Raw genomic sequence first — 26,117 nt, 5'->3', positions numbered from 1 at the left:
CAGCTCATCATAACTGGCCTAACCTGCCTGCAAAATAGCTAGTTGACTATCCAGGCGCTTAACCATCTTCTCCGTATCTCTATGGGATGAAGCTGCGGCCACGGTATCCCGAAGCGTCTTTCCCATTTCGGCGAGATCTGCCCTTCGTCTCTTGGTCTCTTCCCCCGAAGCTTGGACAGGGACTTCGTGTTTGACATTTGCTGACATATGCGAAGTCTGTAGCTTTAAGGGGTCTTCATCATGCAAACAAATCCAACCACATGCTCTAGCGCAGACATCCCGTAGTACAGACGGTGCAATATCAACCAACGGCCTTTCTTCGGCGTTTTTGGCGTCCTGGTTCCCCGGACGACGGTGTCTAATCACATTGGCCAAATCGACTGCTTCGAGCGCAACCCTGTGGCTCTCATACCCCACACGGTGAGCCATCGCCTTGGCGCGAATTGAGGCTCTGTCCTCAAAGCCATACTGGACGACACAATCGTCGATTTGCAAGTAGCAATTGATTTCAAGAGCCCACAAAATTGCACGACGAACAGGAACCTGCCTGCTAGCAGGTATGGGAGTAGATTCCCTAACGGCGCGGTGTTCCGCTGGGGACTCAGCCCCTCTGTCCACTGGTCGTCGCAAATCCGAAGGCAAAATGCTGGTGCGCCAGTGGAAAAGCTGCTCGTAGAGTATTTCAGCGTCCCTATACTCAATACCCTTGCCTCTAACTGTGGCATTGCAGAACGTCTGGTTGATGCGCCGCGCAATAATTGCCAAGCTCAGAATCGCATCAAGGTAGCCTTCAGCTTGATATCCAGAAAGATCCATTGCCAGACCCGAGGCGTTATTGGGGATCAGAGATATGCTCTTGCAATCAAGGCACTTGAATGAATCCAGACTATACACATGCCAATACAGAAGTGCAAAGCGTGCGTCGGCATGCGCCAGTGTTGCAGAAGGATCGGAGTTCATTGGTCCTCGTTTGCGAGATTGCAGGGTCATCAGCACAAGAGCATCACGGGTCATGAACGGCTTCCAGCAACGGTTGAAGCCTGCATGTCTGCCGTCGTATTCGAAATCGATGATGAGGGCCATCGCTTCGAGATCATCCAGGCGCATTGTTTCGGTGGCAGCCCTATTGGTTCTAGCCCTCATAAGCTCTTTCACACATGAGGTAGCAAAAAGTTGCTGTTTTTCCCACTTGTCTGTTGCCTCTGTGAAAGGTATCCCGCGGCATGCAATAGCTAATATAAGGGCCGGACTACATCGGACTGCTTTATAGTCTTCCCAAAATGCTTCTTCGGGAATAAACGGGCGACAGAGGCCCGGGAAATCAAAGTAAGCATGCAGCGAATCCAAGCAGTCCCTTAGGTTGAAGCCGGGCACCTTAAAAAGGCACTCAAATAATTTCATAGCAGAGCGACCCTTGCGACCTGATATTGATTGATAAACAACGCTTCTCGCCGAGTCGAAAGCAGTGGATCTGAAGTGGAGTAAAGGGGGCTTCGGAACCACCAAGGTGGATCCTCTCTCTGAGATTGGCGGTCGAGACATCGGGTTTCCCGGGCCCATGCTAGTGGGTGGTGTATGCTCCGAAGGATGTGGCTCAGGATCGTTGGAAAAGACACGATGGAGGAACGAAGTCCCTTCAGAGCTAAGTGCAATAGGGCTTTTCGAACACTGCGGACTGTATTCAAGTGCTTCGTCCACCAACATCGTTGTGGATGGAATTTCTGGCGATGAGAAAGGAGCATCTCGATGCTCGATGAGAGGACCAATACTTGCACGGTGATCTGCGCTCGTGGCCTCGTGGTCCACATCCAGACGGCGCGATGAGGTCCGCGAAGTGACAACAGAGAAATCTCGTTCTTGACGCGAGCTGGAGCCCGTGCGCTGGCTTTCTGGCTTCAAACATTGGCGTTTGCGTGGGAGGATATCTTCCGACCTTTCAAAATGGCATTCGCTTCCCTGCTCTGCGCATCTTGAGCAGCATTCTTCTCGCCTCGCCATACGTGACGAAAGGTCACACTGCCTTTTCTGTTCACGACAACGGTCGCATGATGCCCGTTTGTTTTTGGGCATGGTGAATGGATGCAGTTGATGCAGGGGGAAAAAAACTCGGGGGGGGGGGGCACAGGGAAAACAAAGAGACGAGAGATGGGTGGGAGGAAGCTTTTATAAGGCTGGGAACTGAAAATCGCCCCACATCGCTGCATGGCCCTCTTCCGCATGACCCTCTTCCGCATGGCCCTTCTTCCGCATGGTTCCCTCTTCCGCATGGTTCCCTCTTCCGCATGGTTCCCTCTTCCGCATGGCCCCTCTTCCGAATGACCCCTTCAGACTAGAAGTGATTGATCTTGCCATTTGGTATCTGCTTTTTAAGTCACGCAACGACGGCGCATTTACGAAAGACCCCTTGTTCTAGTGGGCTATATTAGATAAGGTACCACGGAATGGATACCGAGCTTTTCGATCCGGTAGGCATCATACCATCTCTCGGTATGTTCGTTTGGCTTCATCTTAGTGCAGATTGACGGGCCATAATTCAGGAAGAGAGGGCGCGAGTGTATATGTGCTGAAAGTTTGAAGGTATGCTACGTTATGAACCGCTGCATATACGTGTTGGAGCGAGTTTGTGTCAATGACTCCAGCACTCGTATATTTCCGCAGATGAAGCGATAAGCTCTCTTGGTTAGTATAGCTCAGACTTTGTATGTTCAAACATACAGCCAATGGGACGCTGTGGATGAGCAATCTCAGCGGATGCGGGCAAGGATAATAGAAGATAAAACGCGGCTGGGTCTATTGACGTTTATTTAGGGACAGGGCCTAGTTTAAGAACTGAAAGAAGAACATGCTCTGTGGGCTTTATAAGGTGACGCGACGGAAGTACCTAGCGAGGTTTGGATGGGCTTATTAGTGGCGGTACTACCAGTATTAAAGGGCACCCTCATGTTGTCCCAGCTGTTTTTAGCTTAATTATCAGCATTCAAAAATAGCGAAAGCAAATCATGACTTGATATGTGTTCAAGGATGCGATGATACGTGTAGTGCCTCGCGAGAAATATCGACGCAATATTATCACGAGCAACGCAATTATAATATTTTCAAACGAATAGGAGGTCTGATTTGTGATGAACCTGCGCGTCAAGGGCGTCAAGTCTCAACAATGAAAACTCTGCTCTAAAATGCAAGTACAGTAAAACATTATTCAGTCTAAGTAAGTCAGTTCGCGCAAATTCGGGCAGTTTGGAAGTGACACCACCGGCATGTGAGCTAGCTGCCTACTTCCGCACAAATCAATCGGCCTATCGGCTGTACTGCTGAGAGTTATGGCACAAGGACACGACCCACAAGTAATTGATTTTTTATTTTCTTCCTTTTTTTCCGTTCAGAGGGGTCAGTAAAAGAATTGAATATCTCTTTAAGGATTCAGTTTCGGACATAAATAATCCTCGGCCCCAGCCAGTCGCCACCATCATCATACTTGCTTGCCTTGAAGTCGCGTATAGTCCAAAATGCGTTCCTTCAATTACCTTTTCATTATCGGAAATGTTGTGGCAGGCAGTTATTTGGCTGTCATTCAAGGCACTGACGGCGAAAACAACTGTAGAGTGTGGTCCCAGAGTAACCACGGCTGTACAGGCTACTCAGCAACCTTTGCTAACCTGAAAGGCAAAGATTGCTCGAGTGAGTACCCAATCTGAACCAAAAGCGCTCAGGCTGTTGTTAACACCCTTAGGTTTCATTGGTGCCGGTTCCGACGATAAGTCGGTGAAAGTTGACATCTGCGGCACTGAAAATGGAGAGCAGGTCGCCTGGGTGACAGTGAACCAAAATGGCACCGTGACTTTCCTCAATCGAGAGGGAGACACTTCTAGTTGTATGCTAGAAAACGGTCTTCAGGTGCCCAGTAAATGTAGCATCGGTAATACAGTTTCCTCTCAGATGCCCACACCAATCTCTATAGGCAGTCAGTCCTCGTTCTCAACTGCAATTGTCAGATCCGCTTCTCAAACAGCCCGTGCCGATCAATCTTCAACTCCGATATTCACGTCGACGCCTGCAAACAGTCAATCTTTGTCTTCAACCTCAGCCAGTAATCCGGCTACTGAGACACCCCTTGCAAATCAGTCTCCGACTCTCGCGTCTACCCCGGCATGCACGTGCTCTTGCAAATCTGCAGTCGCCTGATATAGCTACATACCGCCATCCGATGTGATATCAATATCGCACTGCCAGTGCGAGCCACCGGCTAATCAGAGTTTATCAGGTTTAGTATTGCAGTATGCTGGCAGCTTTTCACATCTTATCTTGCCCTATAGTTGGAGTTACAATTGTGCATCATGCAGAGTTGAATGAGCATTTCTTATATCCCGTTTTGTATATCAGTAGAACATACCAAGAGCCAATATACGGATGTTGTGTATCGTTATCTACAGGTTCTTTACCATCAGGAGGTCTTTCCGAGTCTTTACAGAGCGCTTGATCTATATTCTAATTTTAATTGTTGAGTGAACGCTGAGAAGCGAACCAGGTTACGCAGACAGTCCGACATTTTAGGCTGCTTCATAAAATACACATTCTACCAAATGCAGGTAGGTATCTAGGGTATAATTTACCTGAAAGTAAAAGGGGGCTCCAACCCTGAAGCCCACGACGAGGGATGGTGCTGTACAGTGTATGTACTTCTCTTTACCATGGACATTTGTTATAACAATTTTTCTGTTCATGTACAGTGGTTTTCGAATTCAGTTTGACCTCACACTCTTTGGACTTGATTCCCGGAAAATAAATCCTAAATATGCGAGTTCTGATTGGGTGTTATTTTAAGGCTTTTAATCTAGACCGCTTTCTATAATAGTCTATGTATTTTACAATACGTCCTCAGTACTATAGGCGGTGTATTTTACAAGAAATTAGCAGATATACGGTACCTCCTCTCGGGCCTCTCCCCTCTTCCTTTTACGATAAGCTGCAACTTCCTGCACAATGGCGCCCTGCTTACCGTTATTAGTCTAGACGATATAGCTCTAAGACTCTCGCCTTCAAAGCTCATTCTTATCCGTGATATAATAGACAGCGAATCTTTTACTACATCTGAAATGGCTGAACAGGCTGAATGCAGCAAGTAGATACTATCACAATTCGCCGGACCTGAACTCAATTGAAGAGTTTTTGCTGAGCTTAAGGGGTTCATTAAGCGTAACATGGACTACTACGAGAAAGACCTGGAGCGAGGATTTGATACTTTTCTTGAATGGTGTATTAATGTGGTCAGTGCGAAAGAAGAGAGTGCTAGAGGCCATTTACAGCACACAATATCGAGCAAGCTGTGGAGTTGGACATATCCTCCCTCAAACACCAAGCCACATCTAACAATCATGAGTGCGGCGAGGCCTAGGTTACCTACGACGTTCCGGTACTGTACGGCCTTCGCGCCAATCTTCTCAATGCCTCATGCATGCTAGGGGCCCTGTGGCACTCAGGATCTTACAGAACCAACCTTCAATCGGCATGCAAGATATTCTGTGCTACGGGACCCACAGCCGAGACTTCCAGGTGGACAATTGAGAGCTAACTATCGAGTTAGACGCTATTGGGAGAGGACTAACATTCGCATCTAGTGAAGGAAAAAGCAACGTTTTCACATCAACACAGGTACAGTCGCCACGTAGCTATCCTTCACCGCTTTTAGCAGAGCAAACATGACGACCGGGTTCATAACATAGTGACTGCCAATTAATTTGGGGGAGATGTTGTTGTAGCTGCAGGATTACCTGAAAATGTGTACTCCGTAATATGACACGTCTCTTTTTCCACCCTACCCCCTGGAAAGGACGGACCTACTCTCTGCTATCCCAGCCCCCAACCCCTTGCATGTGGGCTTAGCGTCAATCCTATCGAGTATAAAGAGCATGTATGACCTACCGCAATATTGTTGCCTCAGCACAATTGAGACAACTCCGCAGCTACACAAGATTCGTTTATAGCAAACTTCTATCTGTCACGATGAAGTTGACCATCTTCCTCACGGCTTGCTCTCTGGGCCTAGTGTTAGGTAAAGAAGTACAGCAACGGGACAATAGCGAAATTGACCCGCCCGCCAATTGTTACAACCGCGACGACGCCCGGAAAGATGCACGGAGTGCAGGATGCTATAACGTTGACTCTGTTTCTCACGCGGGAACTTATTGCAACGTCTTTGGGTGCAATTGTGAGTGGGGATGTACCTTGGAGTCGGGGAGTTGGCGACCTCATGTCTGCCCCGATAGGCTAGGAGTAAGTAATTGCCTAGCGATCGCAAGACTTGACGATAATATAATTTTAACACGAGGCAAACTTAGAGCGACCTGTGCAACTAGAAGCGGAGTATCTCTGCTCTAGGCTTTTGATATCCAGGCTACTCAACTGGTTCCTCTCGTGATTCATCCCATCTTTGAATCCACCCGGACCTTGACACGAAGGCTATGCTGTATATGGGAAGAATGAGGGGAAGTGGTAACCTTGGACTGGCGGGAAGGCGGAAAGCGGGCAGACGATCTTGCCAGATCGCTAGATCTACCAAAAGGTTCTAGGAGATTCAACGTATCATTACAGATTGATTACAATACGTCCTTGGAAGTGGTATAGTCATTACTATTAAAAGTCTGCCTAACTAATAGAGCGGTACCCCTAAACAGGATTAGCGTATTTCGGATTTATTTTCCGGGAATCAAGTCTAAAGAGTGTAAGGTCAAACTGATTTCGAAAACTACTGTACGTACAAAACTGATGTGCTGTAAATGGTAATCCAAATCAGCTTCCGTCTCAATCATTATTGACTTCTTATTCTCTCTTGAGCACTCTTCTTTCTGCACATCTGGCTGGGACACTTTCGCGGGTTTTTTTGTCCATGCAAATTGTAACAGCCTGCAAGCGGGCCCCAAGTACAAGGGGAGTCAAAAGCGGTTTCTCGGGTTGTACTAGCCGCCTTTTGCGGGCGCCGAGCTGAAATGAAACTTTGGTTTGTATATTGATTATATCCTAATCTTCCTATCCGTGGAAGTACAGGAGATTACAGGATAGCACCCTCTTCGCCCACCATAGACCGTGCTTCTCTCGGGCTGGCTAGAATAAGAAAGCTACAGTACAAGGTGGAAAAACCTGTCTGCTCCGAAGAAAGAATGGAATGACTCAGGGGGTAAATAAAATCATCTTCATTCAAGCTGATTTTAACCCGACACCATCATCGTCCATTTGTGAATTTTAAGCAACTAAATTTTTCAGCACCTGTCACACACACACCACCATCCATGGTCGAGCAACACGTCAGGACTAAGCTCCATCCTAGCATGTAGTAATGGAGCGAAGTCCTTCTTTCATCCAGGTGAATCGGGATTGTTTGCTCACATAGTCCAACGTGACTTTGGTGACGTGCTATAAGTGATACCTTGACAGAGACTTTTGGCAATCAACACGGGTGCTTTTTCAATTTCTGGATCCCGAATTGTAATGGCACGTTCCGTGCTGAGGATATATTGGTTCCTAGAATCTACTGGCCATATCTTGTTGATATGAGCTTCCGCATTCGGGGACATCCTACCATTCACTTGGAGTTCTTGTGCGATTTCCTATCTCGTATACAGCCACATGTAAACGATAATGTAGCGACCATCATCCAAACGTCGGAGTTCGGAGACTCTGGCGTTGTCATGGCCTCGTTGACAAAGATCAACTCTTACAATACGACGCATCTAATTGTCCATGTGCCTAGGGTTGCTGATGCCACATATATGAGGTACTCCCATGGGATAGCGTTGCCCACCGGGATTGGTCGGAGATCTCTGACCTCTTTTGTAGGCAAATAGTACAGAATTTGAGCTGGAGGTGCAAACTGCTCTCGCTGTACCTATTTTTCGGGAAAAAGACATTCAGCTGCTCCGCTGTTTCCAAGCACAGCCTGACTTCCTGAAGTAAGGTACTTCCTTGCTCATGGTCTGAGATTCGACGAGGCTGAATGGAAACAGATGCCTTTTTATGTCTGGCTCCTTTTTCTGCTTCCCTTCCTAAATAGATGCTCTGTTTAGCGGGGGAATTGAAGGCTTATCTGGCTCAAACTTCCATATAGGGTTCAATACGGCACATATTAACATGCGGCTTCTTAAGGACATTCCAGTCATTCTGGAGCAAAGGCCGAAGTATTTGCGTGAGCCCTGGCGATGTCGGTTTATAACAATAGTGATACGGCCCGGGCTACAGTACATGAAGCTTGCGCTACCCCTACTTTGTGTTATTATTTTCTCAAGGTTACAAACCCCAGAAGAGCTTGGTGGTACTTCCTTTTACGTTGCATCTGAACAGGAATCTGGAACTTTCACCAAGTTTCTATTCCACTTTCCAATTTTGTGTTTCAAAGCCTTAGTATAATTGGGGCATTTTGGACAAATTCATTTTGTTTGGCTTCGCGAGAGGTTATAAGGTCGATTTTAATATCAACAGGACTATGGACCACAACGCAAATTTGACAACCCCAGTCTCTTACCCCCGACTCAATGGATGCGATGATAAGCTGTCATTACTTTCTTAGTTCTTTTTCTTTTCAGTTCACTAACGTTTGCCTGTGACATAACTGAACTACGCCAATTAAGCACCTATATTCTTTTGAACGCCTTTCAGAATTCTCGAATCTTTCAAACAAGCAGTCCGTGGTATAAACATCCCTTTCTTGGGAAAGCATGTTGAATGAGAGCCTAATCAGCGGGCGAAAAAGTGTTGATCAGAGTCATGAGCTGAACACTGCAAGTGAACCCTGTTGCGCCCTATTTCATGATTTGCTGACCAACAATACCCAACAATAAACACTCTATCGCATAGACTAGTTGTATATGTACAGTAAGTAGCTTTTTCGAATGGATTAACAGTCTGTATAATTTTGGGCTAATTCAAGGCCAAGTGCAGAAGTCGCCCTCCTCATTCAAGTGACCTTCAAGGTAAAGTGCGATTCTACAGTTGGAAGCTGCTTCAATGGCGCCTCTCACGTCACTGCCATCTTTTGCCCGAGGGTCCTTGTAAAGACGCTTGACGACCTGTTCATGTCCATTCCGAGCTGCTTTGCACAATGCCGTCTCCCCAAATCTATCAGCAGCAGTAACATCCAGTTCTTTTTCTGCAAGCAAGAGATCTATAATAGCCAAGTGTCCATGGTAAGCGGCCAAGGAAAGCGCAGTGTCTCCCATGTAAGTTTTGAGATTGATGTCGGGTGGCGTTGTATGTTCAAGTAGTAGCCTTGTAACTTCAGGGTGGCCCATCTCGGAGGCAATACAGAGAGGCGAGGTGTTCCAAAATTGTTGATTGACATCGATGGTATCAAAACAAAGTAATCGACGTACAACTTCCAGATGGCCTTTTTTGGCGGCATGGAAAAGGGGAGGGGCCTGTTGCACGTTCACTTGTATATCTCTCCTTGCGAGAAATAGCTCCAACATGCGTAAATCACCATTGGAAGCAGCGTAGGTGAGGGGCGCCCATTCATCGTCATCACGAATATTAGGATCTAGATCCTCATGGTCAAGAAGGACACCTATGATTGCTATATTTCCCGTTCTCACCGCATAATGAAGAACTGTCCTGCCATTTTGGCCTGCCACGTTGATATTTACGTGGTCTTCTGCAAGGATCTGCAAGGCTAAGGCCGTATGTTTTGCCTGCACAGCTAAACAGAGTGCTGTTGCTCCATTAACATCTAGGGTGTTGATATCCACATCACTAGAACTCAACAGAAGCCTTGTAATTGACTTGTGGCCATATTCTGCTGCGATGTGGAAGGCGGTGCGACCGTAACTGTCTCTCGCGTTGACGCAGGTCTTTTTATAAGTAAGTAACTCTCGAACTACCTCTTTGTAACCTTTTTCTGTGGCTTGATGCAACAGGTTTTGGCCGTGTCTGTTCCTAAAATTGGGATTTGCACCATTGGCAACCAGTAGCGAGACGATATCTTGGAGGCCCGCCTGTACAGCTCGGTGGAGCAGACGGTCCCTGAGATTGCCATCCTCCAGTAATGACTTTCCTGAGCTAGGCGCTGAATGGAGGAGTAACATTCGGGTAATATTCACGCTTTTGTTGACAATAGCAAGGCTAATTGGTGAAATTCGTTTGTAGTCTGGCGTTCGTATATCGCTGCCCTTTTCCAGAAGGACTTGCACCAGGTTCTCATCGCAATGTGCAATGGCATACCAGACAGCAGACCGCTGCTTGCCATCCTTTTTATCCAGACATGGCTTGAAATCCAGTAGAAGTGAGGCGGCAGACAAAAGATTCCTGCTCATGGCGTATACCAGTGGAGTCTGCTTGTATTGATCTTGCCAATTGATATCCGCTCTCTTATCGGAGAGGAGCATGCGAATAATGGTCTCGTTCTCAGCGCGAATCGCATGAAAGATGGGTGTGCGAGATTTTTCATCTGTAGTGTTGGCGTCCGCTTGGTAATTGCGCAACATCTTTCCTACAAATTTTGGATCGCCTCGGACAACACCCCAAAGTAAGGCAGAGCTGCGTTGTCGGCGTACGTTGAAATTGCACAGATAGGGAAGGAAAAGAGCATTGGTTGCTCGATTGAGGCACGCCAGTGCAAGTAAATCCTTGGCTTTGTCTAGACTGTCTGCTATGCAAAGAAGAACTTCAAGAGGAAGGTCAAGGAGAACCATCTATAAGTTTATTAGCTTATGCACGAAGACTTGCGGTAGACATTAGCACCAGGGATACCCACATTGACTGATATCGACGCTGAGAAAAGGGAGGAAATGGTGCGCTATTTTATATATACCATCCGACATACATTATGATACTACGTTTGAATTTAGAACGAGGGATAACGTTGTTCTTATAGACAAGATATAGGACAGATTGTTTGGGGGGTTAGGATTCCTAGGATGCAAGAGTTGGTTATCCGGACGCTGTCGTGTGAGCCAGTAGCTCAGGTTGCATAAAGCCTCCTAGGAGCCAATATAGGTCAAGAAGTTAAGCTCCCAGGAGCAAGAATAGAGCTTCCGCTTGCCTTAGCTCCTGGGAATTGGTTACATAAGGGGACATGGGAGTTGTACAGGACACGGAATTGTGCGGCATATGTTGTACTCGATTCGGGTTCCACCTTTGGGATCGCGAACAAACATGGCTATGTTGAAGTTACAGTCCTTTCCCCTGTGACCCGAGTAGTGCAAGAACTAAACTAGCTTTGGTCCTTGCTCCCAGCAGCTTCACAGAATAATTCCATGAGTCTTCGCGTTTGCTACGATGAGCTGTGGGGCATCTTACGCTCTAGCGAGCCCGATGGCCCAAAGCTGTATATTGGAATGGCCATATTGGTCTGCTCAGGATGGTGGAGGGCTATGTACCGAAGCCAATATGGAGTAGACTCCTAGGAGATTAGGTTATCTTCATCACCTGTTTGGGCTTCTTTTGTGCTCTTGTTCAAGCAGGAATCAGGTATAAAAGGGCCTTGTGGCGCCGTTCAATTCCATGCAACACACCTACTTTCATCGCCTATACTTCAAAACCTGAGGAAGATAGTCGGTATACACACACTTCAAACATGAATCCAGCCTCAAGTCAACCCATTCTTCCTCATAGCACGGCGTTAGGTGCGCTTGATGCCACCATCCAACGGACAGAGTATGCTCGCATCTCCGTCGATGACACCGACGACGACACCATCATCCTAGATCTGTCGGGTGCTGGGCATGGCAATGCCTCCGAACTCAGCGATAACGATCAGGGCGCAAGGAGATCAGCCGTTCAATCTTTCGTTCCTCTTGTTGATCTCACTACCTCGATTACCTCTTCTCCCTCGCAACTTTCAACCAGTCCAGTCTATGCTCTCGTAGATATTATCGATATTAAGAGGAGTCCGGAATGTTTTGAGTCATTGCCTACGCATGGAATTGTGATGATTATTAAAAGAGAAACCGCTCTAATCAATATGCCAAGCTCCGCTCTTTGAATAGAGGGCCCAGCTCACTCGGAAAAGAATGTCTACTTTGCCTTGATGAAAGGCAGGATGGATTGGTTTATCTAAAGTGCACAAGCTGTACCCAACTCATGCACCTAACGTGCATCGAAGAGTGGGTTACTCGGCGCGATAGTCAGACTACCTACATGTGCCCAACATGGTATGCATAAAAGCCCACCTTGATCCTTCCTTCAACATGACAGGATATTAAGCTAATCAAAATACAGCCAGACTTCTCAAGTCGATCAGCAATTTTATGCTTTTCATTGTTCCTCTGGGGATGTGACGGAGGAATTTACAGATATAGAACGCCGCCAACGACGCCTTAGCACAGTTAAAAGAGCTCCTAAAGCTTCAGAATCTGGAGGGCAATCAACTATACTGCGTCGCCTCTCCCAAGACTCGGGGTCGCCGCCGGAAGCATCGCTGGCTACGAGGCAACAAGCCCGTTTGGCAAACACACGGCCTCAGCGTTCGAGACCGCGCAGACCGGTACGCAAATCGCGCTACAATGGCCCCTACGCTTCGTAGGTTATTTTGTTTGCGTCAAGGCATGATTGCATAGAGATAACAAATTTTGAGTTTTCCCTTTGCTATGAAAGCCATTGATAATCGTTGAGATACAGACGCGCTCGAAACAAGTTTCTTCCATTCTTCCCTTTGGACCATTCCGAGCCAATGAGGGACGATGGATTGAAGGATGGAAAGAAAAAGGGAAAAAAAGGCAAGAGATAGTGACTTTTCTCACGGATACGAGCTTGCTAAAAAGTGTAGAATGTCCCGGGAAGATGAAAGCCATACTGGTCCATCTTAACGGCTTTTGAGAGGTCAACCATATTTCATCTAGTCGTGAGAAACATTGCTAGTCGGTAGCCAATTTGCAATCATATAGTTTATTTCGGCTTCTATCCGATTACCTTTTACTCTAGCAATGGGCCTGTTGAAACGCTTGAGCTTATCCCCTGGATATATCAGCAATTACTTGCTTTAGGAGTATGTTCTCCGCAGGTTCACCAGCACGAAGATTTCTAACAGAACTATAAATTGTCTTGTTGATTTTCATGCAAATAAGCTTGTTCATACAGGCATGGTTGGGGGCTTCTTCAGTCGGAAGGGCACATCATATGTGCGGTATAGTTATCTCTACAGCAGCCCCTCCTTCCGTCTTTCCTGTATTCTTCCATCAGATGTCCCTTCCAATGCTAAATCGTTCCCCGAAGTACTGACAGTCACTCGTATCTCTTGTGTTCGCTGAACCATCAGCTAAGCGTGATATCTCATCTCTCAAATCCCGCATGCGCTTTGTAGTTTCGTTTGGTCCTCTTCCTGTAAAATCGATCCTCTCCACCTTCATATGTAACCCTAGCAGCGCCCGTGTGGACTCTTTATCCATACTACCTTCAATCTTTAGGTTGATGCGAAATATCCAAGTGTTGTACCACACCTGGTTCAAAAGGTTTAATCCTCTTTCCCCAGCACATGCATACACAAGGATTTTTCGGAGCCAGGATGGATGGGGTCGTATGCGATCTTGGTGATAGCAAATCCCGTGGCACTGAGCATTTTCCCCAAATTTGTGTTTGATGACCTGCTCCAGAAGTTGGATCTGCTGTTGTGTAGTATTCGTAGTAATTCCATGCTGCCTGCCACACACGTGGATATAGTGAACCATTTCTTATATTTTCTGCTAGTATAGCAGTATGGTCCCATGAAATCTATTCGGCTTATATATACTTGATAGGGTTATTCCTGGTATTTAGCACCATTTCCTTCGTCTGGATGGCCTCAACGTAGATTCAATATTGAACACTTTGAATAGATAATTGTGGAAGAGGAGTAATACCGATAATAGTTGCTTCCAGACTAAACACTCCCAGTTGTATACAAGTTTATACAAGTTGATTCAATAAAAAACATCCTCGCATTTCAGCTGGTTGCAAAGGCGTAGAGGCGCCTCTTACAGTAGATGGTCTTGAATTTTTCTCGAGAAAAAGGGTTTGTCTCTGTTTTGTAACGACTTCGGCATGGGTAATTGGATGGTAATCATTGCGTAGAGGATAGTATCTCCGCAAAAACACAACTACTCAAACAGGGACCGGAGTGCGGAAAGCTAGCCGTGGCTTATCTACTCTGGATAATCTTACTTCAAACCACTTTTGAACATTTGTTCATTTGGTCGAATCATACACTAATCTCTCTGCCATTACTTAAGCGCCTCTTGGTGAATGTCATACATTCTTGATATCCATTGATTGTACATTGCATTACCAAAGCCCTATCCGTCGAACCGGCAACGTGTATAACGAGATAATTTGAACAGCTATTTAGACATCTGGAAGACGTAAAGATAATAATTGTAATATCTGCGCAATTATGAAGGATATTTAATTCCTAATTGACGATCACGGACGAACACAATCTTGGTCAACACAGCAGTCTGGAGGCCAGTTTTTTTTTTTTTTTTGATTTCACCACACGGTCATTTACTACCCTGAACAGTCCGTGTGGATATGTGCATCAAAAAGGCGCTTGAATGGGTCTACTTGACCTCCGGCGCCTCACCCGCCCTTTAGGTATCATTTTAAACGCCCCTTACTAACTGGCATTAGGGCAAGATCAAAGGGATTACAGCAAGTAGCGCTCAATTTGCCCCAGACGGATTAACAGATTTTCACTGAAGACATTTCGCCGGATAGAAGCAAATGAATAGAACGCGAATTAGATGCAACAGACCAAGGCAAAATGCCGTCCTCCAGGGACAGATCTTGCCTTTTGGAACAATACTTGTTTGGACAATGATTCCCAGCACTACGGAAAGGAGTCTATCCTGTTGCTGGAGGAAGCGTAAGTCACAGGCCGATCATGTCAAATAGCAGCGACAGACCCGTGCAGTTTATTGATGACATTCAAGTGGGCCTATCTCATCCCATGATGCTCAGAAGACGCACACGTGGACTAGTCTAAAGGGTGTGACAGAATGTACTGTGGTATACTCTCGCAATAAATGGCATAGTGATGGCATTGCTTTAAACTATGTACGCTGCAAATTCTCATCTGTAACCATTTTTGAGGGGTCGATAATTCCCTATTGTACGATAAAATGGCCAGGTGACTATTTGTCGACCTCGAGTACAACTAATATGGCTTCTCGCTGCCTCAAAGCCATTAACGACAAGACCCTCTTTTCCCAGAGCTTGCTGGACCGACCCATATCGTCGGATACAGCTTTGACAGTTCTTCACCATGCACTTTATCCTTCCTGTTTTGCTGGGCCTGACGCGGCTGGCCAATGCTGCCCACAGTCCCTCCTTGGCCAAGACCAATGCAACTGACATCGCTACTCGGGATATTAATGGATATCGCTCCGTGGCCTACTTTGTGAACTGGGTATGAATCTCCCCTATATACGCCACCACTAAACCAGAGCAACTAACTCAACGTAATCAGGGCATTTATGATCGCAACTTCCAGCCTCATGATATCCCTGCTGAACAACTGACGCATGTTCTCTACGCGTTTGCCAATGCTCAAGCCTCTGGCGAGGTAATTCTGTCGGACACTTGGTCGGACACTGACAAGCATTACTCCACAGATTCCTGGGCTGATACCGGAAACAATGTCTATGGCTGTGTCAAGCAGCTTTTTCTACTCAAGAAGAGAAACCGCAAGCTCAAGGTTCTTCTGTCAATTGGAGGATGGTCCTATTCTTCCAACCTCAGAACAGCCTTTGAGACTGAGGTGGGACGTCAGAATTTCGCTAATAGTTCTGTCAAACTGCTGAAGAACCTCGGCTTTGACGGTATTGATATTGATTTTGAAGTGAGTTTGTTACCTTTTTTCACGGTGTTTGATGCTGATATCAGACAGTACCCTGCCAATAATAAAGAAGCGGGCCAATTTGTTGATACCCTACGCCGTCTTCGTGAGGTATGTATTTTTACGCTCACCTTCTGCTGACCCTGCTAACAGCGATGGCTTCAGGCCCTGGATTCATATAGCTCGGCCAACGCAGCAGGTTATCATTTCTTACTCACTACTGCATCCCCTGCTGGTACGTGTCGTTCCTTTGAAACATTTTAAATTACTAACTCAATTCCAGGCCCTTCCAACTACCAGAGAGAGGACCTTGCCCAGATGGATCAGTACCTCGACTTCTGGAACCTGATGGCTTACGATTATGCCGGATGCTGGGACATCGCTGCCGGATGCCGAGGAGTCGTTGCAGGCCACGCTGCCAATCTCCATGCATCCAATGGCAACCCGGCCAGTACTCCATTCAACACGGACCAAGCAATCGATTACTACACATCGCACGGAATTGCCTCTGACAAGATTGTCCTGGGTATGCCGCTATACGGCCGGGCCTTCACTGACACCAACGGTCCTGGTCAATCTTCCAATGGTGTTGGTGCTGGGAGCTGGGAGAAGGGTGTGTGGGACTATAAGTCTCTACCCCAGCCCTCCTGTGCGATCACAAATCTGGACCAAGAAGCATCTAGCTACTGCTATAACTCAGTCTCTCGTTTGTTCATCAGCTATGATACTCCGGAGATTGCGCGTAAGAAGGGTGAGTATATTAAGTCCAAGGGCCTTGGTGGTGGCATGTGGTGGGAGCTCAGCGGTGACAAACAAGGGGATGATAGTTTGGTCGCCACGGTATGTTGCGTCATATATGATAAATGACAACTGTACTGACTTGGAGCTTTGCAGGTTGTGAATACTATTGGAGGCACTGGCGCTTTGGACAAGAGCGAGAATCAGCTGAGCTATCCTGCCTCTAAGTATGACAATCTAAAGGCCGGCTTCTAACCTTCTATCTTCTTTGTTGGTATGTATTCCAGCTCTTAGGAAATTCTTTCTCTAACGCTTGTAGTAGGACTTTGGGGTTTCTAAGTTGTGCAGGCTATCTAAGTTATCTCAATTGTTGACGAGAATGGCTTTTGGGCCTGGCTCCGCAAAATATGGCTCTATCAGCCAGTCTGCTTTGCCACATGTTTGCCAGCTCTTACTAGTACTGTATGACAGCATCGTTCTTGACCGTGTAATTCGCATTCTTGCCAAGACACGCAGTCACGTCACCCCTTTTGACGATGCGATGCTCGCTTCGAAGTCACCGGGCAGGATATCTGGTTTGGGATATGGAAGCGACGTGGAAAACGTTGCGGGCGAGAACTGACCTCAACGAACTAGTAGCTTACTGCATTTTGTTCTGAAATTATGCGGGGACACCCGGGATGGTGTAAATTCATGGTTGATTATATACATTACATTTGGGACATTTTACAACATCCTGCTAAAAATTATTTTGAACTTTGTTTCCCTGCAATAGATAGTTCATTCTGGGTAAGCTCATTTTTGATCAATATTCTCACTCGAGGACATTATCTAGCTGAGAAATCAAACTGCGATTCTCGAAAAGCAAAAGTTCCGTACGGGCGCACGGGCATAATTGTATATTGAGATGGCTCTGCTGGGCAGATTCGTCACCTGACCTCACTATTCGTTCGCTTCACACACAAAAAGATACCGTAGTAGACCTTTCAGGGCCCCAATAGTGATTTCAACAACCGCTTTCCGGTGGTCGGCATCGAAACTACCACCAATTAAATTGACTAAACACGCGGCCTGTCTTGGCGCTTGAGACAAGCTGTTAGTGACTGCACTTGGCGAAATGAGTGACCGTTTACACACACACACACAATTCATTAACACCCGGCGGCTCAGCCGAAAGGGCAACTATCACTAATCTACCAAAACATGTCCGTAGTATATGCCGTGTCTCCTTAGAGCCCATACATGGTTACTTCCAGTATATGACATCTCAGCCTGCCAATATCGTGATGGATCCTCGTGGGTGAGTAAATTAGTTAGTAGATTGGCTTGAAGGCGCTTCTTCAAGTGTTCAACATCCTATTCTCGGCAGTTGAAGCGCGTCTACCGTTTCTAGCACGGGATGGTTGGTGGGGGTTAGATCGGGGGTGACTTAGCGATTCGTGTTCGTCGACATGGCTAAGTGGCGTCGAGTCGGCCCTTGACGATTGCAAAACGTATTGAGGCCTTTACTGCCTCTAGGTTCAGCGCCCAATTTTGATCATCCGAAGGCGATTTACCGCCCAGGAAGAAAGGTATGTTGCCTCGGTGGGTGTGCGTACATTGCAGTATTTCCGTCCGGTACGTGGTCCACTTCCGACATCGAAAGAGGAAGTGTGCTCCACGGTCTCTCTTGCTTGTCCACATGCACACTGATCCGTCTGCGCTACATTGATTCGGTGGAGATCGTTGAGTCTAGCCATGCCAGTCCGGAGTTGGGCCAGCACGCTCACTTCTTTCCAGGATAATCGATCATACAGTAGCCGGGTGTGTTTCCCTGGGAGTGCTGCATCCACTCGTTTGACATGTCGCCCTACGTTCTTTGGTAGGCCATTGCTGGTGGCTGCTTGGGATCGTGCGATGTTCAGGGTGGTTGACTTCATTCGAGGACCTGTGCTTGTGGGGTAGCGTCCTCTTGGGTCGCGGCCCTGGCCTGCTCTTTCGCCAGGCCCAACAGTTGGTTACCTTCGCTAGTTGGGGCCCAAGGGATGTTAATTTCGTTTCCGTGTCTCCGGAGTCTCCTAATCAGCTTGTATATTTGGCAGATGTGTTCCTGGCCTGACTGTTGTCGAGGGTTCTTCAGCATGAGTGCCGCTGCTTTGTTACTCGTGAGCAGCGTGATTCTGTAATGCTTCAACCCCGCTAACGTGCTCAATGCGTGCGCTATTGCTGCCAACTCCCCAGAGTACGGATTCTGCTCTGCTCTTGCGCCCAGCGTGACAGAGAAGGTCTTCAGTTTCAGTTTATATGTACCGAGGTGGCTGCTTCTCAATCGCCACGCCAATTCCTACCACCTGGTTCTGTGCCGAGCTACTGACCGCGACCTGCGTGACTCACCCCGCCTGTTTCGGTCTGTGTCTCTGGAATTTCATGGTAATCGCTCTGCACACGTTCCTCCCATGGTGCTAACGTAGACGGATTGATGGTCTCCTTTCCATCTCGATGTTCTTCAGCGCGTCTGCCACCTGATACAACGACGAACGGTGGTATCTTCTGAATTTCTTGATCCGAGCCGTATTCCTGCGGATCAGATTGGTTTCTGGGAGGGCATGTATGTTCGTCCAGATCTTCACAGCTCGTCTCCAGAACCGGTGTGCGCAGTGGCAATGTGAGCCTCCGCTTCCGCCACGCTGGTCGCAGCTGTGAGGAAAGCCCCCACAATGGCTTGCGCTCCTACCCTTTGGACTCGGTTGATTGGTCCAATGGCCTTATTTTTGAAAGCGTGCATCCGGACATTAGAGGCATAGTCTATCACAGGGGGCCACTGTTGATGCGAACAGCTGCCGTGCTGTTGTTGGGGATAGACCTCGAAATCGACGAAGCTCCATGGCTGCCTCAAGGCCCTTGGACGCTGCCCTCGCGATATCTTCCCTGTATTTGGGTCTCGTGTCCATCAGGACGCTGAGGATCTTGACATGGTCTTTCGGTTCCACATTTTGTCCCTTGATGCTTGCCCATTGATTTGGATGGTCGCCATCCGTTCCGAGCAGAACCGTTGTAGTTCAGAGGTATTAATTGTGTTTTTATTCAGAGGGAAACATTAGGCTATATATATACAACGAGAAGAACAAGTTGATTTCCAATCAACTTGCTTCTTCGTATAGATATCTCGGGATTAATTCTGATGGTTCGGCTTGGTTCCTGATCTGCACCAGCCTCATATCACAACAAGAACGCTTCGACCTACGGAAGCAAAACCTCCGGTATGCCTCGCGCTGTCATCCTCTGGAGCAATCGTTCTTTGCAGACGCCATTGTAGGCCCTTTGACGTCGAAGCTGATCAAGCTCAAGACCCGTCGGCCACACCACGCCGCGTAGATTTGCTCTTGCAAGAGTAAGAGTGCTTGCTCCTCTGACCGTTGCTTACGGACCTCGAAGCGGCTGGTCGGGAGCAAACCGTAGGTCTCCACTGCGTGTGAGATCCTTTCTGCGACCACTGGTTCCAGTACCTTTCCCAGTGTCGCTAGGAGGGAAATCGGCCTCCAGGCCTTCGCAATGGTGTAGTTCTCTTTGTTCGGCTTTCTGAGCCGTCTCATAGGTAGCATCATCCGGATCGGATGTGCCAAGTACCGACCAAGTTTGCTTCCTGGAATTATATACCGCTAGCAGAGCGTTTTATCGCCCAAGATGCTGGACACAAAAGAAGCAGAGGAATGAGTCTGCAAGGCCGTGATGTGGCGAAACCGCTGGTAGCTCCAGATAGGTTTCTGTCGCAAAGGTGGTTGGATTGGGAGATGAAACCCACAAAATGATAATCACATCGAGTGGAAGTGAGTCTATGAACATACGACATCTTGGATAGGAAAAATTCGATGTGAATAAAATATATGTGTAGAGCCTCCGTGGGATTGGTTCGGTCTGGATGCTATTGCATATTGAAGTGCATAGAATCTGATGGATATCAAAGATCGGACAATTTGTTAGATGAAAAACTATTTAATAGTACTCTGAGACATACAAGGATAAACGCCAGAAAGAATGAAGGATAACCAATGTAAATAGTGAAGACAGAATACATGACTCAAATGAAACATAAACCGCCGATCGAACATTCGTATTAAAGCAAAGATCCGTCAGGTGTTGGAGTTTGTTCCTTTTTTTCCCCCTCAAATAAAAGACTAGTACGCATGAATCGTTGGTAAAAGCTAGATGAGCGGGTTTGGATCTCTTGGAAGGTAACAGTATGAGGTACACCAATAAAGAAATACGAAGTTGAATCTCATAGTCGGCAAATAATAGTCGCGGGGACATAAGAACCGACGGATCTACCTATCGCCGGACACACTTTGCTTAGCGTGGATGTAGGGAACAGGTATCCTTGACCAGTATTGTTTTCCGAGCCAAAACTTGCAAACTCGCAGAGCATTTCGATGCAATAGACGTATCAGGAAATCAGGCACACCTTCTGATTAGTGGTATATTGTGAGACCGGTTCCTTCAATTCTTGAAAATAAACTCGGCCGGACAACGCTTGACGGTTGTTGAACATCCTATGATTCGGGCCTTTCTCCTCCGGGGCGTACTTTGTAACCTTGGTTCAACATATTCTGTCGATAGTCATCCCAGCCTTGGATGATACTATCCAGAGTTTCCATATACGCCTTTGGGTTCTCCTCGCACATTTGTTCGGTGAGCTTGTAATGGGTCTTAAGATCAGAGACATATTCGTTCCAATGAATGTATTTCTCGGCTGACTTTTCAGATGGCGTTGGATCGGAGCGAGGCTTTTTGATGCGGTCCGTGGTTTCTTCTTCAGACTCTGATCTTCGTCTTTTATTGCGAGGTTTCTCTGTAGATTTATGACCATCTCCTAAAGATTCAATTTTCTCACTTCCTGAAACAGGGTATGTCGAATTGGAATTGTTTTGGGCGGAATTAGAACGATTTTTTTTCGATCGTATGGGAGAATTGGCCCAATCTGTATCCGGATAGAAGGTAGTATGTAGTTCCTCGCTATCTTTGTTGGCAATGCCATTTTTCTTTAGCCAACCTTGGTAAGACAGATCCTGTTCCTTCGCTTTTGCACGGCCCCATTCATCCAGGAGAACTTTCTGATTTCGCTTGATCCTCTTCGTCACCTTTCCCCTGAAAATCCAGCCTTGTCCTTGCTGTAAGAATTCCTCCTCATGTTCTTTTTCTATGCCACACCATTGAATTTTCAGAAGGACTGTGGGAAATACACGGGTGGCTTTCTTTCCTCGTGGTTTCCATTTTCGACTAGGGTTCAGAGTCGCAATATTGACAACTTTTTCAATATTATGGAAGCTATATTGCCACTGGCCACCTTTTTGGATGTCTAGGATCGTCCTGTCTTTGCTAGAAATCAGCCGGAGACCTTTTATTTCTTCTATCTCATGTGGCTCTGATGGTCGCTTTGATGGCCGCTTTGATGGCCCAAACTCATATCTTGATTGACCATGAGGTCCGTAGCGATTAATCAATCGTATACCTCCAAATGACTTGCTTCGACAATATGCTTCAGCAACACAACCCTCACCCATTGCGGAGGATGCATCTGGGGCTGTCTTAGCTGCCTGATCTTTCCACTTATTATCCTTGGGAACCGTGCTTTTGCCAACTGATGCAGATAAATGATCGCTGCCCGGTTCTTGCGAGGGTTTTTGAACCTTGCCATCTTCATTTTCACCAGTAGACCCTGCGTAGCGAGGTTTACTCTGAGGATCTACTGTGTTGCTAGCATCGTCACGGAGCTCCTTTCGAAGCTTATCAAGCTTCTTCCTCTGAGAACCTGAAAGATCGCCTTTCTCTTCAATTTCTTCGAGTCTACTTAAATCGTTCTTTTTTTCAACAAATCAGCTTGTCGTCTCTCTTCTGATACTTGTCTCGCCTTCGTGTTCCGAAATGGTCTCTGTCCCTGCTCCTCCGACAAAGCTGTATCGCTTGGATCATCGAGCCTTTTAGGGTCCATCTATGATTCCATGAAGAATATGAGTCCGTGAAGGAGGATATTTATCGTGAAGGAAACCAACGACTACTTATAGGGGAAAGCTTAGAATACAAGCAAGCCATGGTGGTACATGTAGTACGTATAGAAATGAAGGCTATAAACAATACCGTACTCGCGGCCCTCAATTAACGGGGCAGGGAGGAGGTTGTTTTGCTTAGAATTAACCATGACAGCTGATATCAACTTCCATCAGACACTCAGGTTCTGCAAAATTGGTATTGTAAGATGTTGTCTGATTCGTGCAGTAACTTATAACCATACAACGGCACTCGATAACTCGTTAACCTTTATCACTCACCGCTTCAGCGCGCTTTTCGTCATCATCATTACCTTGCCACTCCCCTCAATGTTCTTCCTAGCATCTCTCGGGTCTCAAATCCACTCTATAGCTGTACCTAGCAAAGTGACAGAATATCTCACTAGTTGCCAACCTTGCTGGATGCACAGTCATCAGTAATCACTAACCGCGACCATGGATCAATATCGTTTGCCAATTCAGCAGTTACCTCCGAAGATTCGCATGTCTTGAGAGCCGTTGACCTTTGTTCTATGCGCGGCAACAAAGCCCTCAGTTTGGGAATAGGTAGTTTGGCTTCCATGATAGTCGACCCGGTACATATAACTCCGGAGGATTTATAAAAACAATTCACTTGGGGCAACCGAGATACTCTCCCTTTAATTAGTCTTTTTTCGGAGAGGAGTCATGCTGAAAATTGGGGATTGAAGCGGCCGTGGGATGATCATGTGATACATCGCTTCCCGGAGATTGGACCTTGAAGGACATTGACACAAGGCGTCTTATTGAACCTTGTATCTTGAAACTGGAGGATTTGGTTCATTGAATGACCTTGAAAGTTCCCGAAAAGGCACAACAACACAAGCCTGCGGTCAATCCGATATTGTACAGACCCTCAAGTTCCGGAGCCAAATGGGATATGGTTAACTGCACTTACAGTTTCCCAGCAGCCAGAATCTCGGAAAACCTAAAGTTCCCTTTCAGAAGTGGTATATACATATAATTGTGACAGGCTAAGTATTTCTTCTTTACAAGGTAACGGGGCGACGTATATGTCTCATGGTTCAATATGCGTCCCAAAGCGATCTCCATTTTCATCACTTTTCTCTTTATATATGGAATGAAACTCGTGGTAGCCCAAGATATCCCCCAAGCACAAGTGGAACGGCCGCGTGGGCGCCAACAAGAGTTAATCAAAAGAACACTTCGCAACGTCCATCATACCGCTATTTCCGGCCCCCATCTTCTCCCAAACGCCGCGCTGAGCGACCCCGTCTCTATCCAGAGCTCTTTCCCTCAACCTCCAGTTTTGTCTAAAATTAAGAAGTCGTCTCTCGCTCATAGTCAGAAAGGGGAAAAACCGTTGTTGAGACCACTTCTGTCGACCTTAGGAGCTCTGATGTCTCTCACCGTACCATACGTGCTGCAATCATCAGTGACGATCCGGCTGCTACCACCAGCGCAACGCCCAAGGGAATCAGGGTTTCGAGTACTAACAAGTCTCGGAAGAACTCTGAGACTGCATCTACTGATGTGGGAACTACGACCAAGCAGGGACCAACTTTTGACTCATTAGTCACTGCTTCAATAACACCTGCTTTATCTACTTTACCAACGTCCTTCCGCGAAAATCTCGTAGGTGACGTGGACGCTGGTGTACACAACTTCATCGGTGGCTCAACTAGCAGCTCCACGTCCAGGAGTGTCTCTGCTGTTACCCCCTCTACGGACCCCTTGGCCAAGATGCTAAATACGTCGAGTTCCTATGCTTGGGCTACATCTACCGCTTCCTTGCCGGGTAGTTTGAGTACGGGTCTAGACAGCTTCCTCGGTTCCCCGACCAGTGAACCCGACTCTGCGAGGCTCACTAAAGTTAGCTACACTAGCAATCGAACTACCAGCTCCAGCAATTCCAGCAACTCCAATTTTCTAGGCCAGATCATGACAAGCTCCGAATCGGAATTCTTTGACCTATTGGGCCTGACTGATAAGGCATCCACTGGAAGCAGCACCACTTCAAAACCATCCTCTGACACTTCAAAGTCACCCTCTGGCGCTTCTAGTCTGTCTACTATTCCAGTTGCCTTGCTTGTTTACACAACTCCCTTTCTCTCACCCACTCCCGCTCTCATTGGGACTTCAGTTTCTGGTGGAATGCTCGACGAACACCTATCCGGCGTAGAATCTCTGCTTAGTGCTGAACCCCCAGAGGCTAGTTTCACTGCCCCTAGTGTGACAGCGTCGATGCTTGACGGCAGTCTGTTGTCGTCAAAATCGACCGTTCTCAATCCTGCTTTGAGTTTGGGGGATAGTGCCACTGCTTTTTTCCTGACCCCAACCGCCACCAGTGGAGCGATTCCGATACCAAAGTCCTTCAACTTGGGTTATAATTCCCCCATTGTTTCTAAATTTGACACTAGCCCTGGAACTGATTTTGGCACTGGCGCATGCTCTAGTACCACGTCGGCTACACTCTCGGGAATCACCGCCTCTGTTTCTAAGAACGATTCTCCCAACACTTCTGTCTCCCTACATGGATCAACCAGTGATGTGGATATAACCAAGCTCCGTGTAAAGACAGAGTCTTTTCAATCTAAGCTGGCCACGCCTTCCAACTCCGACGATAATGACTGGATGCCATCGACCCTCCTTTTACTGCCTAGCGTTCCATTCATCGAAAGTTCGACTTCCGGTCTGACCGGGAAGCCCAAGAAAACTCCTCTTCCTTACTCTATCACCCCGTCGGACGAAGTAACCGAGGCTCCTTCCGACTCGATCCTGCTTCAGCTTGGATTCGACAGCCAGCTGCCGTGGCCATTTGTTGCAACAACCCCTCTGTCATCATCGCAGATATTTAAATACACCCCTCAGGCTATTGAGAATGCTTTGCCACCTCACCCTGCCAAGGATATCCCAGTTATGTTTGCACTTCAGCCTTACTATAATTGGCAAACCGCCGGCTATAACGCCACCCTTGCAATCTTCTACTTCCCTCGTGACAAAGTCAACACAGTAAGGGGTCTCAAGGTCAACCCTAACTCTGCTCTTTACAATCAGACAAATAAGAATATCAAGTCACTAATGGCCATGGTTGACCCGACAATTCCTCTCGAGTTCTCCGGTAATTATCCCATTGGTGACAGCAACTCAACTGCCGACGGCGGCGGCACAGGTAGTGGTCACAATGGTGGCCCGGTGAGTGGTAATGTCAACAGTGATGGCTCAGCCAGTAATTTCAAGGTCAACGCTAGCTCCATAGGAGTTGGCATCGGGGCTGTGGCCGGTGCTGGCGCTTACGGTGCCGGTATGTTCTGGGTTGCCCGTCACTATCGCAAGAGGAAGCAGTTTCACCAGCGCTCCGGCTCTACTGAGAGTCACATGGGACAGGGTAATTCAGGTTCTGGTCGGCGTGCCCACAGCCAGGTCATCCGTGGACATGGTCGCTCTCAAAAGATCAGCGCGCCGACCATGGCGGAAAACTCGCTAGGGTGGGACTAGACGTGCTTCGATAACTCGACGCCAGAACGTAGCACGTATTGCAGCATGCCCTACAGACGTGCACTGTGCTG

The 26,117-nt window shown here is 47.2% G+C and overlaps 7 protein-coding genes across 7 annotated transcripts; 3 read left to right on the top strand and 4 right to left on the bottom strand.

Moving 5' to 3' along the window:
- Window positions 1–18: 18 nt before the first annotated feature.
- N7446_003992 (Zn(II)2Cys6 transcription factor) lies at window positions 19–2,070 on the bottom strand (the record flags this gene model as incomplete). Its single annotated transcript, XM_058512741.1, has 1 exon — window positions 19–2,070. The coding sequence occupies one exon, from the start codon at window positions 2,068–2,070 to the stop codon at window positions 19–21; it is 2,052 nt and encodes a 683-aa protein (XP_058374070.1).
- Window positions 2,071–2,163: 93 nt separating this feature from the next.
- N7446_003991 (uncharacterized protein) lies at window positions 2,164–2,352 on the bottom strand (the record flags this gene model as incomplete). The annotated part of the gene is made up of 1 exon (XM_058512740.1): window positions 2,164–2,352. One exon carries the CDS (start codon window positions 2,350–2,352, stop codon window positions 2,164–2,166), a length of 189 nt encoding a protein of 62 aa, XP_058374069.1.
- A 1,154-nt stretch (window positions 2,353–3,506) lies between these two features.
- Window positions 3,507–3,870, top strand: N7446_003990 (uncharacterized protein; the record flags this gene model as incomplete). Its single annotated transcript, XM_058512739.1, has 2 exons — window positions 3,507–3,678; window positions 3,731–3,870. Coding segments are annotated over 2 exons (312 nt in total), but the record flags the coding sequence as incomplete, so codon positions are not given.
- A 7,687-nt stretch (window positions 3,871–11,557) lies between these two features.
- On the top strand, window positions 11,558–11,965 carry N7446_003989 (uncharacterized protein; the record flags this gene model as incomplete). Its single annotated transcript, XM_058512738.1, has 1 exon — window positions 11,558–11,965. One exon carries the CDS (start codon window positions 11,558–11,560, stop codon window positions 11,963–11,965), a length of 408 nt encoding a protein of 135 aa, XP_058374067.1.
- Window positions 11,966–19,927: 7,962 nt separating this feature from the next.
- N7446_003988 (uncharacterized protein) lies at window positions 19,928–20,357 on the bottom strand (the record flags this gene model as incomplete). The annotated part of the gene is made up of 2 exons (XM_058512737.1): window positions 19,928–20,150; window positions 20,353–20,357. 2 exons carry the CDS (start codon window positions 20,355–20,357, stop codon window positions 19,928–19,930), a joined length of 228 nt encoding a protein of 75 aa, XP_058374066.1.
- A 697-nt stretch (window positions 20,358–21,054) lies between these two features.
- On the bottom strand, window positions 21,055–22,493 carry N7446_003987 (uncharacterized protein; the record flags this gene model as incomplete). Its single annotated transcript, XM_058512736.1, has 2 exons — window positions 21,055–22,348; window positions 22,375–22,493. The coding sequence occupies 2 exons, from the start codon at window positions 22,491–22,493 to the stop codon at window positions 21,055–21,057; spliced, it is 1,413 nt and encodes a 470-aa protein (XP_058374065.1).
- Window positions 22,494–24,489: 1,996 nt separating this feature from the next.
- Window positions 24,490–26,046, top strand: N7446_003986 (uncharacterized protein; the record flags this gene model as incomplete). Its single annotated transcript, XM_058512735.1, has 1 exon — window positions 24,490–26,046. The coding sequence occupies one exon, from the start codon at window positions 24,490–24,492 to the stop codon at window positions 26,044–26,046; it is 1,557 nt and encodes a 518-aa protein (XP_058374064.1).
- Between the last annotated feature and the right edge of the window lie 71 nt (window positions 26,047–26,117).

The sequence above is a fragment of the Penicillium canescens genome, assembly GCF_028828765.1.
Source record: "Penicillium canescens strain IBT 15451 chromosome Unknown utg000003l_segment0_segment0, whole genome shotgun sequence".
Lineage (NCBI taxonomy): Eukaryota > Fungi > Ascomycota > Eurotiomycetes > Eurotiales > Aspergillaceae > Penicillium > Penicillium canescens.
This window is presented reverse-complemented; position numbering and strand designations above follow the sequence as displayed.